Consider the following 14,805-nt stretch of genomic DNA (forward strand, 5'->3'; position numbering starts at 1 on the left):
TCAACATTTTCTAATATCAAACTAATGTATATATATTATATACATTACATATTCTAAATTTATCTTAAAAATATATTATATTAATACATTAATAAAATTCCATTACCATTTATATATAATTTTATAGTTTTACTTGATATTATTACTATTCGCATGTTATTCTATGGCATTTGTGGTTTTAAATTCTTCCGAAGGAGGTAACATGCGAATGCAATAGTGAATTTTTTTATTTTTCATTATACTGTAAGTATTATCAAAGATGACGAAATCTACAAAAAAATAAATATGAATATACAGTATGATAGCATATAAAATTGTAATTACAATGACTTACATTTAGCTAATTTTTCACAGGTTAAAACTCCAGTCTCATTTAATATGTGTGCATCTATTCTTGTAATAGGTACGACTTCGGTTTTTATTCCAGATGCATCCTCTTTCAAAATACCGAATTTAATATCATAATCTTCCGTGCGAAAATCCCAACTGTAAAAACAAAATTCTATGTTATTTCATTCTACGTTAAATATATTTTTGTAATAAGTTTATACCTTAAAACAGATCCTTCTTCGGACGAATCCAAACTAAGTTTTATCTTATCTCCTTTGCGAATATTGACGGTAGTGTATTCCAAAGATTCATCACTTTCTACTACTTTATCTAGGTACATTTCTTTTGGTATTTTTCCACCTAGACAAAGCTATACAAAAAATATAGGTAAATAATAATTATACAAAAATTAGTATTCAATTAAATATTCACGAAATTATCGTTACCTTTGTTCTAAGTCTTGGATTACCATCGGGATCTTTTAAAGTGCCTCCATAATATGCAGGTATTTGATCAGGTGAAATTAGTTCCAATATTGCGGGTCCCCATTTCGTGGGGTCTGGTTTGAACATTTTTAATTTCGATATTGTATAATCGTTCAAAAATTTCTTAGCGATGGAAAATGCAAAAGAAAACATTTTCGGGGCTATGGAAATATTATTAAAATCAATTGATAATGTTTTATATGAAGAAACTAATAATTTGGAATGTTAGGTAATTTAGCTAACGTACCGTTAATAAGAAAACACATTTTTAAAATTTCTGGATAATTTGCTTCGTATATTTGAAGGCTGCTAATGATAGTTTCAGTAGCTGAAAAATGATAATAATGTTTTTTAATCATACATCAATATACATATTTAAAAAACATATTTTAATAACTTACAGTAAGATGTAATTTAAAGGGATAACTTAAGTAAGACGTAAGCTTCTATTTCTCATAGATAGTTCACGATTTTACCTGAATGAATTACCTGGCCTCCACAAATATGGCTTTAAATTGAATCCTTCTAGGTCGTAAATAACTGTAATTTTTCCAGCAAGATGGCCATGCTTTTTAACTTGTTCATTGCACATCTTTAAATAATATTCCAAGTATTTGACCATAGTTTTTATTATCTCTTTTTTTGTAGTTACGTGAAGTAATCCGTAAATATCAAATTCGCCGAAAGTTATTACGACAACTAGAACAATGCATTAGAAATATAAATATAATGAGGCTAATAATGTTTTATTTATAAAAAGATTCATAAGGCATTATATACCTGGTGAACCTTCTTTGTCGTATCCACAAATTCCATGTGGCGTATACTTTTTCATCACTTCCGGTTCATTATATTCTTCTATTTTGTCAACTTCCCATTGCTTTCGCCATTGTAATGACTAAACAAAAAAGAGATATTTTTTGTTGGTTTTTTTTATTTTGATTTCTATTTTCTGTAGATAAATATACTCATTTCTTGTAACAAAAAAAACCAAGGAGAAAGTTATTTAATCAACCTAATTACGTTTATAACGAAGAATTTATATCGTACTCACGTTCCTCAGCATTTTCTCAGCCCCCTCAACGTCCCAGTTTCGCGCTACAAATTAATATAAATTTTATTAATTCCGTAAAATTTCTTTTTTCAAAGAATTTATATTAATTTCTTGTGTTTATTTAATACGTTCGAGCATTAATTAAGTCAAATTCTATGAAAGTCACCCAAAATCGATATTCAATTTCGAGGATTATACAAAAACATTTTTATGACTATATTTCGTGACGCATCGATAGAATGCATCGCTGTTGATATCGGTTGTAACGAAGTTATGATTCATGACAGCGAAAAAAGCAGGTAAAATCACTATATGAAACAAAAGAATATAAATTATAATGGCAATGGTAGAATCGAGCTGTCAGCCAATAATAAAGCCTTTTAACGGATTCAATTAAATTTGAAATTCTAAATTAAGCGTAAAGACGATATCACGACTAGAAAGGAAAAATTGATGATGATGAAAGAAAAAAAACAAGCAAGCCTAACTCTTACTGAAATTATGAGCCACTATAGTGTTCAAAGGCGATAGTTTGTAAAATGAATGATTATTACGCAGTACATTCCATTGCGATAATAAATCAGCTTGTGTTAAAAGTTTGGTTTAGTGCTCTGATATCAACAAAGTTATTAAATTGACCCAATTAGAACTTTATTTTAATGAGCAAATATGTGCATTCTATTTTCTCTATATTTTTATTATTATAATTATTCAAAACAATTGTCAATTCGATTTTCTTATCAATGATTTTACAGTTCATCAATTAATAGAATATTCCTTACCTTTTAACCAACGAAGAAGAAAATAATCATCGTGATGGGGTTGCAGAGAACTAGTCATGACTCTTCTAAACTAAAATAGATCATTTAATGAAAATATTGTATTAATCTAATCGATTTGTACATATGTAATATTGATAGTATTTTTATATGAACAAATCTTTAATTCACACTTTTTCTTGTTATTCTGTAAGTTTCTGATTTGTATTTTCTACAAAAAGTCCAATACGCACGTAATAGCCTCTTTAGCATTTATTTTGTCAACAATTATATAAAAATTTGTAAATAAAATAATTTATTCTCATGAATAATCTATTTATAGAGTGAGTAGACAAGTAATCGAATGCTTGGAACGAGATTATTTAAAAATAATGAATATTAATTAGTTTAACTCTAATAAAAATTGAATATTTTCTTGTTTGATTGAATTCTGTGTAGCATTATTAATTTTTTATAATTTTCAAGGCACAAATTGTTTTTATCAGACTACATATGTAGTTTACATAACGCATAATCTGTTCGTTTAATTTATGCTAAGAAAAATATAAACCGAAGGTGAAAAACATTATTTTACAATCGATTTATTGAATTGATCATGACGAAGCGAAATTTTATCGTTCTCCTATGGAAATCGTTTTACGCCGAATAAATAATCTCTTTTATATACGGAAAGAAATCTTTTTGAAGTAAACAAACATATGAAATGCTGATTTGTCTTTTGATTTTAAATTCAACATGTATTTAGTACTGAAATATCTATTAAATATGAATAAAAGCGACAGTTTGTAATTATATAAATGCAGTAGATTCAATTCGACGATAGTATCAAACAGGTTTAAATAATCCATATATATCTTTTCGATGTCAGCGTTTCTACGCTATTTTCTACTTAAATTATACGCTAACGGTTTACGAAAGAAATAGAGAGGGAGAAAGAGAGAGAGAGAGAGAGAGCAAGAGATAGAGAAAGAGTAAAAGAAAAACACGGAAGAACTTTCTTCCATTTCTTTGTCAATTTTTTACGTTAGTATAAAAATAAACATAAGCTTACTTTCATCAATGCGAATCGTTGATTGTCCAGCAAATTTAATGATTCCGACATAGTTATTATTGTTTCTAGCTTCTGCGAAATTAAGATGAATGTATAGAAATCTAGAAAAATAAAATTAATAGACAATACTTTCACATGAAAAGAATCGTTCGTGTTTCTTTTCTCAGTTTAAGAATAAAAAGAATAACAAACATTTTTTTTTTTAATCAAATAAATGATCAAGAAAATGTTCTTGAAAATATCACCATTTTTTGATTTTAATTTATTTTCTTTCTTATTTCTTTTCATTTTTTTCTTGTGTAATTTACATAAAGGACGTGTGAAAAAAAAGAAATGATATGTAACTGGATGTGGTCTACCACCTTAAATCTACTCACCTGTAACCAAATATCGGAGAAGAAAAAGGCAATAAAAACCGTTGTAACACGATTGATGTTTGACGCGAGTCGATGCCCAACTGAAAAGCGAACGTTAAGCATGAAAATTTAATATCCTCCAAGTAAGAAATATTCTATACAACTCCTTCCAACTCATTTGAGATTAGGAATGGTGGGATTCTCTTTTTGCTAACATAATGGTTACTCTACGTTTTTAACCAAGGTTCAATTCATTATATGTATTATCATTTAATGATAAGAAATAAAATAAATATAAACGAATCTATCAATTATGGTCGGACTGAAATAACATTTTAAAAATTAAATAATTCTTAATACCCTCTTCTATATATGACAAACATTGTATGCAAAAAATTTATTATATATGTCATTTTTATAAAACTATATAAATAAGAAGTTTTTCGATTGCTGAATTTGTGTATGATATTAAAACTTACAATTTAAAAATAGCAGATATATATAAGTCATTCAGAAGCTAATGCGGTTAAGATTAGAAAAAAAATTGAGAAAATTAATGTTTTTTAATATTTACACACACATAGTCATTAAGCCACTCAACAAATAAAAATGCTATGCAGTTTTATAAATAATAAAGTAGATGCTATTATATATAAATTATATTAACTAAAAACAAAATTAATGTTTACGGTAAGTCAATATAAGTGTTATATAACGAAGGTAGAATTAATTAATTCGTATATATGCGAAGAAATTTGAATTAATTTTATTTCATATATATTATTAAATAATTTACACGTCATCGAACTACTACTGCCATCTGCACGAGAAACAGTAAACTTCGTTCAATTTTCACTATTCAGAAATTCAGATGAAAACAAATAATAAAATATTAAATAAACATAATAAAATCAATTAATCAAATTCATAATATATTTTATTTTATTGATTAATAAATTCACATAAATTCCGTTCATTTTAAAATGGTCTCGATAAACCAGATTTTTTGTTCTTTTTTTTCCTATCGTTCTCATTAAAATGTTAATATAAAATGTATTTTCAAACTTGTTTTGTCATCCATACCTTTTGCGTTTTTTAATTTTTCATTCGTTCTTTTTTATCGATGTAAAAAACGGATGATACCTAAAAAATTGAACAATTGTAATTCATTATAATAAAGCCATTTTGTAGATATTTTTAAGGAAGAGTTGTTAGTCGATAACTGAAAAAATTATACATAAGGAAAAGATTAAAGTCGTATAAAAGAAGAATTTTAGAAGAGCCTGATTTTTAGTGAATTTATTTAATTATTCATGAAGATGATGCGTAACTTATGTATTTACAAAGTGTGTCTACACCTATCACCTGTGATCTACAATTTTGACAGCTCGGTATAGTTCGGTATTAGTCGGTAATGTTCGGTAACGTTCGGTAATCGCAATCATAGCGGTAGATTGCTTCCTCTGCTTCTTATTTTCACAACACTAACTTTGTAAGCTTGTATATTATAGCTTGAAGAAAATCCTTGCTTGAAAAATGGTGGGGGAAATTCTTTCTTAAACCTTATATTCTTTTCAGAACCGATATTATTCTGCTGATACGTCTTTTATGCAAGTGAAACTTTTGTGACTTTTAAAGTTACTCTTTTATTATTTTCTATACCTTTTATCGTTGCTTTTCATACTATACTGAATAAAAGAGTGAGGAGAATATTAATAAATGGACAGTAAACTTTATACATAAAGTTACCTCATATATGAGTTTAGTTTTAAAGAATGCAACTAAATTACGATTTCGTTAACATACACGTCCAACGAACTGCTGCTACCTTTCCAAGAGAAATACAATCGTGTGAAGTAGTAGTGTAAGTAATTTTCTCAATAATTATTCGTAATTTTTTAAATAATATTTGTATTATGATTTTTAAATTAATATTAAAACAGAATAAGAAACGTTAACTATTTCATGAACATTCTTATAAATTGGACAAGTTATTCGAAATTATTACCCAACTTGCTTGGGATATTTTTATCCTGCCAATTTCGTTTATACAATTGTCAGTTAATGTTTGAATGGACATTAAATACAAAATAGACTTTGTAAAAAGATAAAATTATTCCAATAAAATTATCAGCAAATAACAAGTTAGTTTATATAATAGTAACTAATCAAATTTATGTTGTATTGATTTAAGCAGGATGAGTCATGTGACATTTATGTATCAGATGTATTATATGGAAAATTTATTATAAATCTTGATGAATACTATGAATTATATTTAATAAATATAATTAGGTAGATACTTTAAATAATAAATGCATTATGTTAACATAAAACACTATTTTTTCAACGTATACAATACCATGAAATGTATCAGACGGAGAAGCTATAAAGTCAAACTTTGATAATAGTTGAAAACAAGATCTCTTTCATTTTTATATTTTATATAATATAATATATTAAGTTGAAAATAATTTCATATGTAGTATTAAATGAATGTGACTATTTAAATGTTGACTAGTTAAACGATTGGTTTTTAACAAAATTTGTAAAGATTAGTAAGTCTTTGATATAATCAAAAATTTATATTCGAATAGATATTTTTCAATTCTTTAAATATAAGTATATAATTTTTTCCAGTTATACGTATAATCTTTCATGGTTAAATTTTGTCTGCGAAGAAGCATTGCTGATCTTTGAAACTTATTTATTGTTAGATATATGTTCTTTGACATAGTAATAAAAATCTTCTTTGAATTCTTAACGTTGAATAATTTATTATCATGTGTACAGTTTATTGCTATTTATGTAATATATAAAAACATGTGTATGTAATACATGTATATATACAAGTGCTTATGCTAGCATACACATGTTCAGATTTCCAAGAAACTACGATTTTCCAATGTTTCATTACAACCGGATTTGTATAATCATTGGTAAACTATAAGCATCTTTGCAATTCATAATTGGTCATTGTTGACCGCGAGAAAATGCATCAAACGACAAGATCGCATTGTCCAACGCGAAATGCTTCAACTCGTGTTTTGATTCGCCGGTTAGCACGAGTTCGTTTGCCAATTCGGCCATCCTCGTTGACATTCGGCAACATTCGGTGCACGATGCGCTCGAGCGGTTTCTTATCCTTCAGTATGTCAACATCTGTTGTAGTAAGTGGTTCGGCGTTAGAATTGTTCCACTCTTTCATAACATTATATATTTCTTTTTCTCTCAAGAAGGATATGAAATGTAGTAAAAAAATAAGTCGATCGCGTGTTATTTATGTGCCGTTTATTTTCAATCAATTTTCATATTAATAATACCTAACCCTTCCTTCGAATTTTGCTTTTTTTCTTTGGATTTATTTTTTGTATATTGTGTATACGTGGAAACGTTTGAAAGAAAGAAGCGAATTCGTGGATGCCATGAAGAAACACGACGAATCGTTGTTGCAGCCTTTGGTCATTGGGTTCAAGGTACGCTGACATGTTATAATACTTTTTCAAGATAACCTAGTTAACTTTCTTGGTATTATTATTACTAAACATAGTTTTCTATATACATTTGTATTTCTCGTTCTAGATTTATAAACAATCATTAATCAATATTTATCTTACTTCCTCGATGTTCTTTACAAATATTTTTTTATAGTTAATTTAGAATAATAAAATTGTATTTAATAATCTTGTTGATCTTTCACTTATACGATATAACTAGATAGTAAATATGAATATATACATACAAATATTCGCATAAAACGGTTTGCTGGCAGTTCCGCTATTAAAAATAAAATATACAATTGTTGTTTAACGTGTTTAATTCGTTTATACAAACTTGACGATTTTTCGATTGAAATATTTAATCGATGATCTTTTAAGGGTGTCGTCACGATTGAACAACATTGATAGAGAAGAGCTCTTGGACCATTTTAATCGTGATTTAATTTGGTACGCGAGCCGGTGTTAAGGAAAAGTTAGGTGCCATTTAGCGTGCTCACTCACATACACACACATGTATCCTTTTTTGCATCTCTGTCTCTGTGTCTCTCTCTTTCTCTTTCTTATTTTCACTTTGTATTTTTAGTGTTATTGGCAACGTTCATATTATTAAAGACTAAAGTTTAGTGGTTGTGTCAACGCTTGAAGCTTTAACATAAAAGTGACAAAAGAAGATTAGAGAACGTTTTCTAGCTCTCACGTGTTTCTGACACAAATCTATCGTCTTTCTACGTTGTCCTTGCGAACACGTACACGCATTTACGCTAATATTTATGTCAATGTATTTTTCTGCTTTTTATCGGGTTATATACTACTCTCTGAACTACAGAATGCAATTATTCTGCTCAGGTTTATTAAAAATTATATTTTTTGTCTATTCTTTTTGTTTAACAATGTTAAGAAACGATATGTAAAAAAGATTTAATCAATCAATACTGATTTATCAATATTCTTTAGGCGTAGTATGGAAAAAGAATATCTTATAAATGTTTTTTCAATTCAGATGGATAAACAAATTTTTTTGTATAATTCTTGCTAAATTTTTTTCAATATTCGCTAAAAAATAATTGTAAATAAATTATTAACTTGTCTATACAAAATAGAAATTGAAAAAGTTCTTGCAAATTCCTAAATAAGAAGAATTGATGAAAAATGTATTGTAATCATCTAAAAATTCTGTAGAAACTTGTTATGGAAGGTAAACAAATCTGTTGTTGGTTTATTCAAATTAATAGAATAATTTAAGCTGATCATATCTCTTCATTCATCCGGCATATGTGATTATGTGTATACAGTGAAGACGGATGAAAAAAATTGATATTGTTCAAGATAAATTCATCCTTTGGAATTTTTTGTTACGAAATAGTATATGCAGACGAATGCTTGTATGTACAAACTTTAGATGCCTTGAAAAAATATTCATCGAATCGTTAGTAATCCAATATTAAACGGTTTAGAATGTCATAGCAACGACCAATTAAATGCATGCATAATTTTCTTCAATGTTACAAATCGATCCGATATACTATTTTTGTATTATCCATTCAACACTTTGAGTGATACGAACATATATATTTGCTGACATAAACGATACAACCTGTTAAATCTTATCTAATCGATGAAATAGTAGTCTAGCTTCTTTAATGTTAATATTTTTAATATAATATTAAATATCAAATTAAACAAAAATTTAATATGTGTGTGTGATGTTGCTATCGTATCTGTCGAGTAGAAATGAAATTTCTTTGATTTTAAATTCAGTACAGGAGAGAGTAATTATATTTTATTTACAAATATATAATCATTTAAATGTTTAACCCTTTGAACTCAATTTTTGCAATTAATTGGATTATTAACATAAAACAAATTGTATATAACGATAAAACAATATTTATATCGTAATTATTACTGTCGTAAAGTAAAAAGAAACAAAACAGTAACATTACAAATGCTGAATTTTGATTAAAAATTAAAAATTCTCTTTGTTGAATTAACCACACATGTCTGGTTACATTTTTCTTTACATTTCCGTGATTATATTTTTTCTTGTATTATTTCAATTTTCGTGACGATCTTGAAAAATCATTCGTAATGCGACTGAAGAAGTTTCGCTTCGATAATATTATAATAAACATTCGCAATGTTCGTAGAAAAGGCAGATGTACTTTGTTTTTGTATCGTAGACTGTTTCTGTAAAGCATAAGAAATAATAACAAGTTTCTAATTTTAGAAGAGAAAAAAAGAAATTCACTATCACAAGAAATGCGTATTGGAAATGATTGACATTATATAAAATCGACTATATGATTACTCAAATATCAGTTATTTGAGGAAGTTATTATTTGCAGAAAAGAAAATAAGCTTTGCATATTTCTGATATTACAAGGATATACCTTTGAAACTTTGTATAAAAAGTAATGAAAAAAAATACATTAAAAAATGAACATCTATTTTTCTGAACAATTGTAACAATTAGACTGTATCATTAGATGTTTCAAGAACAAATCGATCGACGTAAATATGTGAAATTAATGGCAAACGTACGGGACAAATATTCTGTACAGTGGATAACAAAAATATTCTGATGTCTTCTCATATCGAGAGAGAACAATTTTTGTTTACATTTTAAATAAAGAAAAAAAAGCGTAAATTGTTAAACAGATATAAAGAATCAATGTGTTACAAGAAGTACGTGAAAAGTGGAGAAATAAACAACACTTTTTTTGTAGCATACAATCATCATAATAACGTAAAACTTACAAATTTCATCAGGATTAAAAAAATTCTTAGATATTTAATCTTTCATGATATTTACAATATAATACAAGTAAATGTTTGTAAAAAGAAAGGCTACCATAATTCAACAATTTGCTTTCAAGTTTTTTGTATTTCAATGGTATATACTAATTGTTTCAAATTTTCATTAGAAAAATTTTAAAATATTTTTTATGGAGTTTTATAAGTTTTGGAAATTCAAAAGATGTGTAAATATTTTTGTGTTTTACTGTATGTGTTTAATATCTACGTAACGAGGCGTGAACGTTATGCGTCTCTATTAAAGTATCAGCTGCGCGAGTCAATTGACTATGAACATGTGCTTTCAACTAGAACCTTGTTTAACGATTATAAAAGTATATCATTTTCATGCGTAAAAAATGAACCAAGATCTTTCCATTTCTTTTTATTTTCTTTCCTCTCTCTCTTATATATATATATATATTTTTTTTTTCTTTCATTATTAATTAATTAAAAGATATTAGAATACTCCTAGAAAAAAATTGCATCTGATGTATGTTACAGAGTGGATCGAGGACGCAGAAGAATCATCGAGCCTAATGTCCGTATGGTCAACGAGTACTGGACGCAATTCAGTGTTTGGTGGCGAGAACGGAACCGGACTCCCCTCCTCCCACTTACCTATCCACGTAAACGTGGCTCATTTACATACACGAAACGCTAATGAACATTGTTTCCACAAGAGGTTCTACGATTTTCAGGTTTGTCATTATTTCTACTTTACGTAGGTTCTACGTTATCTTATCTCTTTTATATTTTGATTATTTTTAATGTTATTTAACATTTCTATCATTATTTATTAACGCATCATATTATGTGAGGGGTCTAAGTTCATTTGAAGAGTGTATGGAAATTTTAATTAAGTGATATTTATCAAATAACTATTGGTGGTCGTAAGAACAACAAAATGTTCAAACCAAAATGTTTTTTGCTTTGATTAAAACGTAATTATGTGGTAATAATTAATTTTCTTATCTTTTGTGTTTGAGATTTATACATACAATGAAAATTGTGTTTTGAAATTCGGTCTAGTTTTGCTATTTGATGTAGCAAATATTCGTATAGATCTTAAATCTGTTTCCTCCCGGAGGCCTTCGTACGATCTTGATAATCGTTCATGAAGTGCATACTTTCATAATTAGTATAACGTAACGAAGCAAGGACGATGTGTTAGTTCTGCACTGATCTAAATCTATTTTCATTTAATATGCATCTTGTTCTTTCTGTAATTTGAATCGGTCGAGCACGGAAACTAACAAAAATAAGAATAAACCAAATTCCAACAAAAAAAAGCGGAAAAATGTATTTGTCTCAAAAGTGCTGAAATGATAATAAAAGAAATCCATACGAAAATACAGAACAATTTTCCACAGAAATTTGGATAAAGTAAAATAATTTTAAAATGCTCACTGCTGAATTAACGCCACACACACCCGCATAATCTTTGTATCGTATGATCGATAAATGTAAAATTCGATGTAATTTTCGTTTCACTCGCTTTATCACACTTCGTCTTCATTCTTGCCAGATTTCCAAGCGTCTCGATAATCCCTTTCTATATTTGATCAATTATTTCATTAATATCATTCATTCTTATTGTTTCTTTCGTTCAGCATCCCCATTGGTTTTTCTATCCTACGCGGGACTTTTGGCAAGTACCTCGCACCGGCGTTGATAACGACTTTCGGTATGTTTGCATGCTTCTTTACGAGCCTCTTGCACTTCTTGTCACATCGGCAAACGATACGTCGATTATCTTGATAGTAGTCAAAGTTAATCGAACGTGAACGAAAAATACAAAATGGGAATGTTAATAATATATCGCTAATAAATTCTGCTCATACATTCCATCCTGAACGAATGAATTTTTTCATTTATTGTTCTATGTCTTCCGTTTGATCAGTCGAAGATGTCGCAGTCAGGTGATGGCCTTCATACGCCGGGTTACCTCTCATGGAGAAAATTGCAGCTAAGCAGAGCGAAACTGAAAGCGTCCAGCAAAACCTCGGCGTTGCTCTCGGGTTTCGCTATGGTATGACTACAGTTTATGTTTACTTATCATGTAGTATATGGTACAGCTACAAACAAAAAATACGTAGATATCTCCCCTTTGTTCTTTAATGATATGAAAAATATCGAAATCGTTGCAATGTAGACTTTTCAGCTAAGGATACCCTGTATATCTTTCTCATAGTCTTTATTTTTTTTTAACATAGATGAAATCATATATTAAGATGAACGATTATAATTGTCAACAGGTCGCTATGGTGGAGGTACAACTAAACTCTGATACTAAAGTTCCTCCAGAGATGTTAATCGCTTTCGCAGTTTGTACGACGTTACTAGTAGCTGTTCACATGTTGGCGCTGATGATATCAACGTGTATTCTACCGAATATTGAAGCGGTTTGCAACTTACACAGTATAAGTCTCGTACACGAGTCACCGCACGAACGTCTCCATTGGTACATAGAGGTAGCATGGGCGTTCTCAACTTTACTTGGTTTAATTCTCTTTTTATTAGAGATAGCGATTCTCTGTTGGGTTAAATTTTACGATACCTCTCAAGTTGCCGCATGGTCGGCATGTATAGTGCTGATACCAGTATTGATAATCTTCCTCGCTTTTGCGATACATTTTTATCGTAGTTTAGTAGCTCACAAGTACGAGGTTACCGTATCCGGTATAAGGGAACTAGAATTGCTTAAAGAACAAATCGAATCTACGGATACCGAGGGTAGAAACGGTTTAAATTTATTCCAATCCGGTGTAACGCACGTTGTGTGATATCGTCGAATTTTAAGTACTTCGAATTTGAAGAAAATACCACTGCTGCGTCTGTGACGCCAAAGGATTTAAGCGATTTTTTGTTTATCATCATTTCTTTTCCCTTTTTCATTTAATTATGTTTTTCTACTGATCGTTGCCGTAAATCACAACTAATATGTATATATATATTTATACATGCTTAAGAATTATAATATTGTTCTTAAGAATTACAGCAGTAACAACTCCTTTAGTACTTCCAAGTTTTTCTTACGAAAAATATCCATGATCTTCCTGGATTGCTGGTTTGGTGAATCGATAGTGTTTATTGCCGTATTTCCCTTATCGATTAAATTTAGGGAAATAATGAAGACGTACGTATATTGTAAATACGTCTACAGTACACTTTCGAAATTATATAAAATTTTTATATGAATTTTGTGATTTAAAAAAGGAAAACGCTTATAGGACAATTTACTTTATGGAATAATCAAAATGGTTCGACTAACATGACAATTATGCGAAGGATATGAAAAAAATTTTCCTATCTTTATTATTATTATTATTATATTGCGTTTATAAATGATTAAGATACGAAAAGATTATTGTCACTTATTCTTTCATTACCTTTTAGATTTATTTTTTATTTATTTATATATCATAAGTATTGATTTTAATTAAGCTTGAAAATAAAAAAGGGAACGTATTTTGAGCTTCCTTCACCATTAATACAAGTTTCTTTATTGTTTTTATATAATAATCTAACATTTGTATAAACTAATTATTTCATTTCGGCATAATTTAATGTTCTTCTTTTTCAATTTTACAATTTTTTATGACTTGCTGGAGGCTACATAGATGTATAACGAAAGTAATTTGCGCAGTAAATCAAATTTGTTCCTTCGGAAAGTCATATAAACAATATTTAATAAAAGAAATTCCATAGAGGACAATGACTCAGTTCAACGGTGGATTTCGAAGGGTAAGGTACACAGATCATATATTCTGAACTTTTAGACAACAATAGACACTTCTATCGATTAATTAACAATTATTTTAATATTCTAATGCACTCTACTTACATTACAGGAAAATTTTACCCTCGAAGTCATCACTTTTCAGCAGCGTTAGAATAATTATATAAAAATTAAGATATTCTCTCGTCGTACAGACACACATCGTTTTTATTGCTACTTATTGTATATTTTTTATTTAAATCTTCATTCATTTTTTGTAAATATATTTATATAGTCCTTTTATTTCTATGTATACATTATCTATTTATTTATATTTATTTTTATGTATTCTTTTTTTTTCTCTTTTTATAAATTTTAATTAATTAATTTATTTATATTTATATTATTTTATTTATTAGTATTATATTTATATTATCTTTATATTATCTTTATCTTTCAATATTTATTCTGGTTATTTAACAATGAGTAATTTCCGTCAATGTTTGAATAAACAAATTATCATATACTATCAAAGAATACTGTACTCTTTGATAGTTTGTACTGTTCACAACTGCATTCTGTGATAGTATTGTATCGTCGTAACTGCATTCTTTGATAGTATTGTACCGTCATCGCGTTAATGTAGCGTGTTCGCTAATTCGCGGTAATAAATAATTCACTAAGGAAAAATATTATATGAGTATTTATTTAAACAATGTATCAAAAAGGTCTTGTA

General features: G+C 28.2%; 2 protein-coding genes across 7 annotated transcripts; one reads left to right on the forward strand and one right to left on the reverse strand.

Annotated features, from left to right (window-relative positions):
• Positions 1-104: 104 nt before the first annotated feature.
• Positions 105-14,367, reverse strand: LOC106793043 (SEC14-like protein 2). 3 transcript variants are annotated; one of them, XM_014759637.1, is made up of 12 exons: positions 14,196-14,367; positions 4,077-4,156; positions 3,700-3,800; positions 2,652-2,721; positions 1,870-1,913; positions 1,596-1,713; positions 1,305-1,514; positions 1,063-1,143; positions 777-976; positions 552-700; positions 335-486; positions 105-269 (listed from the first exon to the last, which is right to left on the reverse strand). In XM_014759637.1, the coding sequence occupies exons 3-12, from the start codon at positions 3,748-3,750 to the stop codon at positions 157-159; spliced, it is 1,188 nt and encodes a 395-aa protein (XP_014615123.1). In that variant the 5' UTR covers positions 3,751-3,800; positions 4,077-4,156; positions 14,196-14,367; the 3' UTR covers positions 105-156. The 3 variants fall into 3 exon arrangements, with proteins under 3 accessions (XP_014615123.1, XP_014615122.1, XP_014615121.1); XM_014759636.1 differs by lacking the exon at positions 14,196-14,367 and adding an exon at positions 5,139-5,238; XM_014759635.1 differs by lacking the exon at positions 14,196-14,367 and adding an exon at positions 4,535-4,646.
• Positions 5,648-13,713, forward strand: LOC106793046 (calcium release-activated calcium channel protein 1). 4 transcript variants are annotated; one of them, XM_014759638.1, is made up of 4 exons: positions 5,648-5,919; positions 10,853-11,049; positions 12,252-12,380; positions 12,607-13,713. In XM_014759638.1, the coding sequence occupies exons 2-4, from the start codon at positions 10,888-10,890 to the stop codon at positions 13,132-13,134; spliced, it is 819 nt and encodes a 272-aa protein (XP_014615124.1). In that variant the 5' UTR covers positions 5,648-5,919; positions 10,853-10,887; the 3' UTR covers positions 13,135-13,713. The 4 variants fall into 4 exon arrangements, with proteins under 4 accessions (XP_014615124.1, XP_014615127.1, XP_014615128.1 ...); XM_014759641.1 differs by lacking the exon at positions 5,648-5,919 and adding an exon at positions 7,316-7,531; XM_014759642.1 differs by lacking the exon at positions 5,648-5,919 and adding an exon at positions 10,618-10,683.
• Positions 14,368-14,805: the final 438 nt, after the last annotated feature.

Source organism: Polistes canadensis, unplaced genomic scaffold (genome assembly GCF_001313835.1).
Source record: "Polistes canadensis isolate GaletaPanama2010 unplaced genomic scaffold, ASM131383v1 scaffold_10, whole genome shotgun sequence".
Taxonomy (NCBI): domain Eukaryota; kingdom Metazoa; phylum Arthropoda; class Insecta; order Hymenoptera; family Vespidae; genus Polistes; species Polistes canadensis.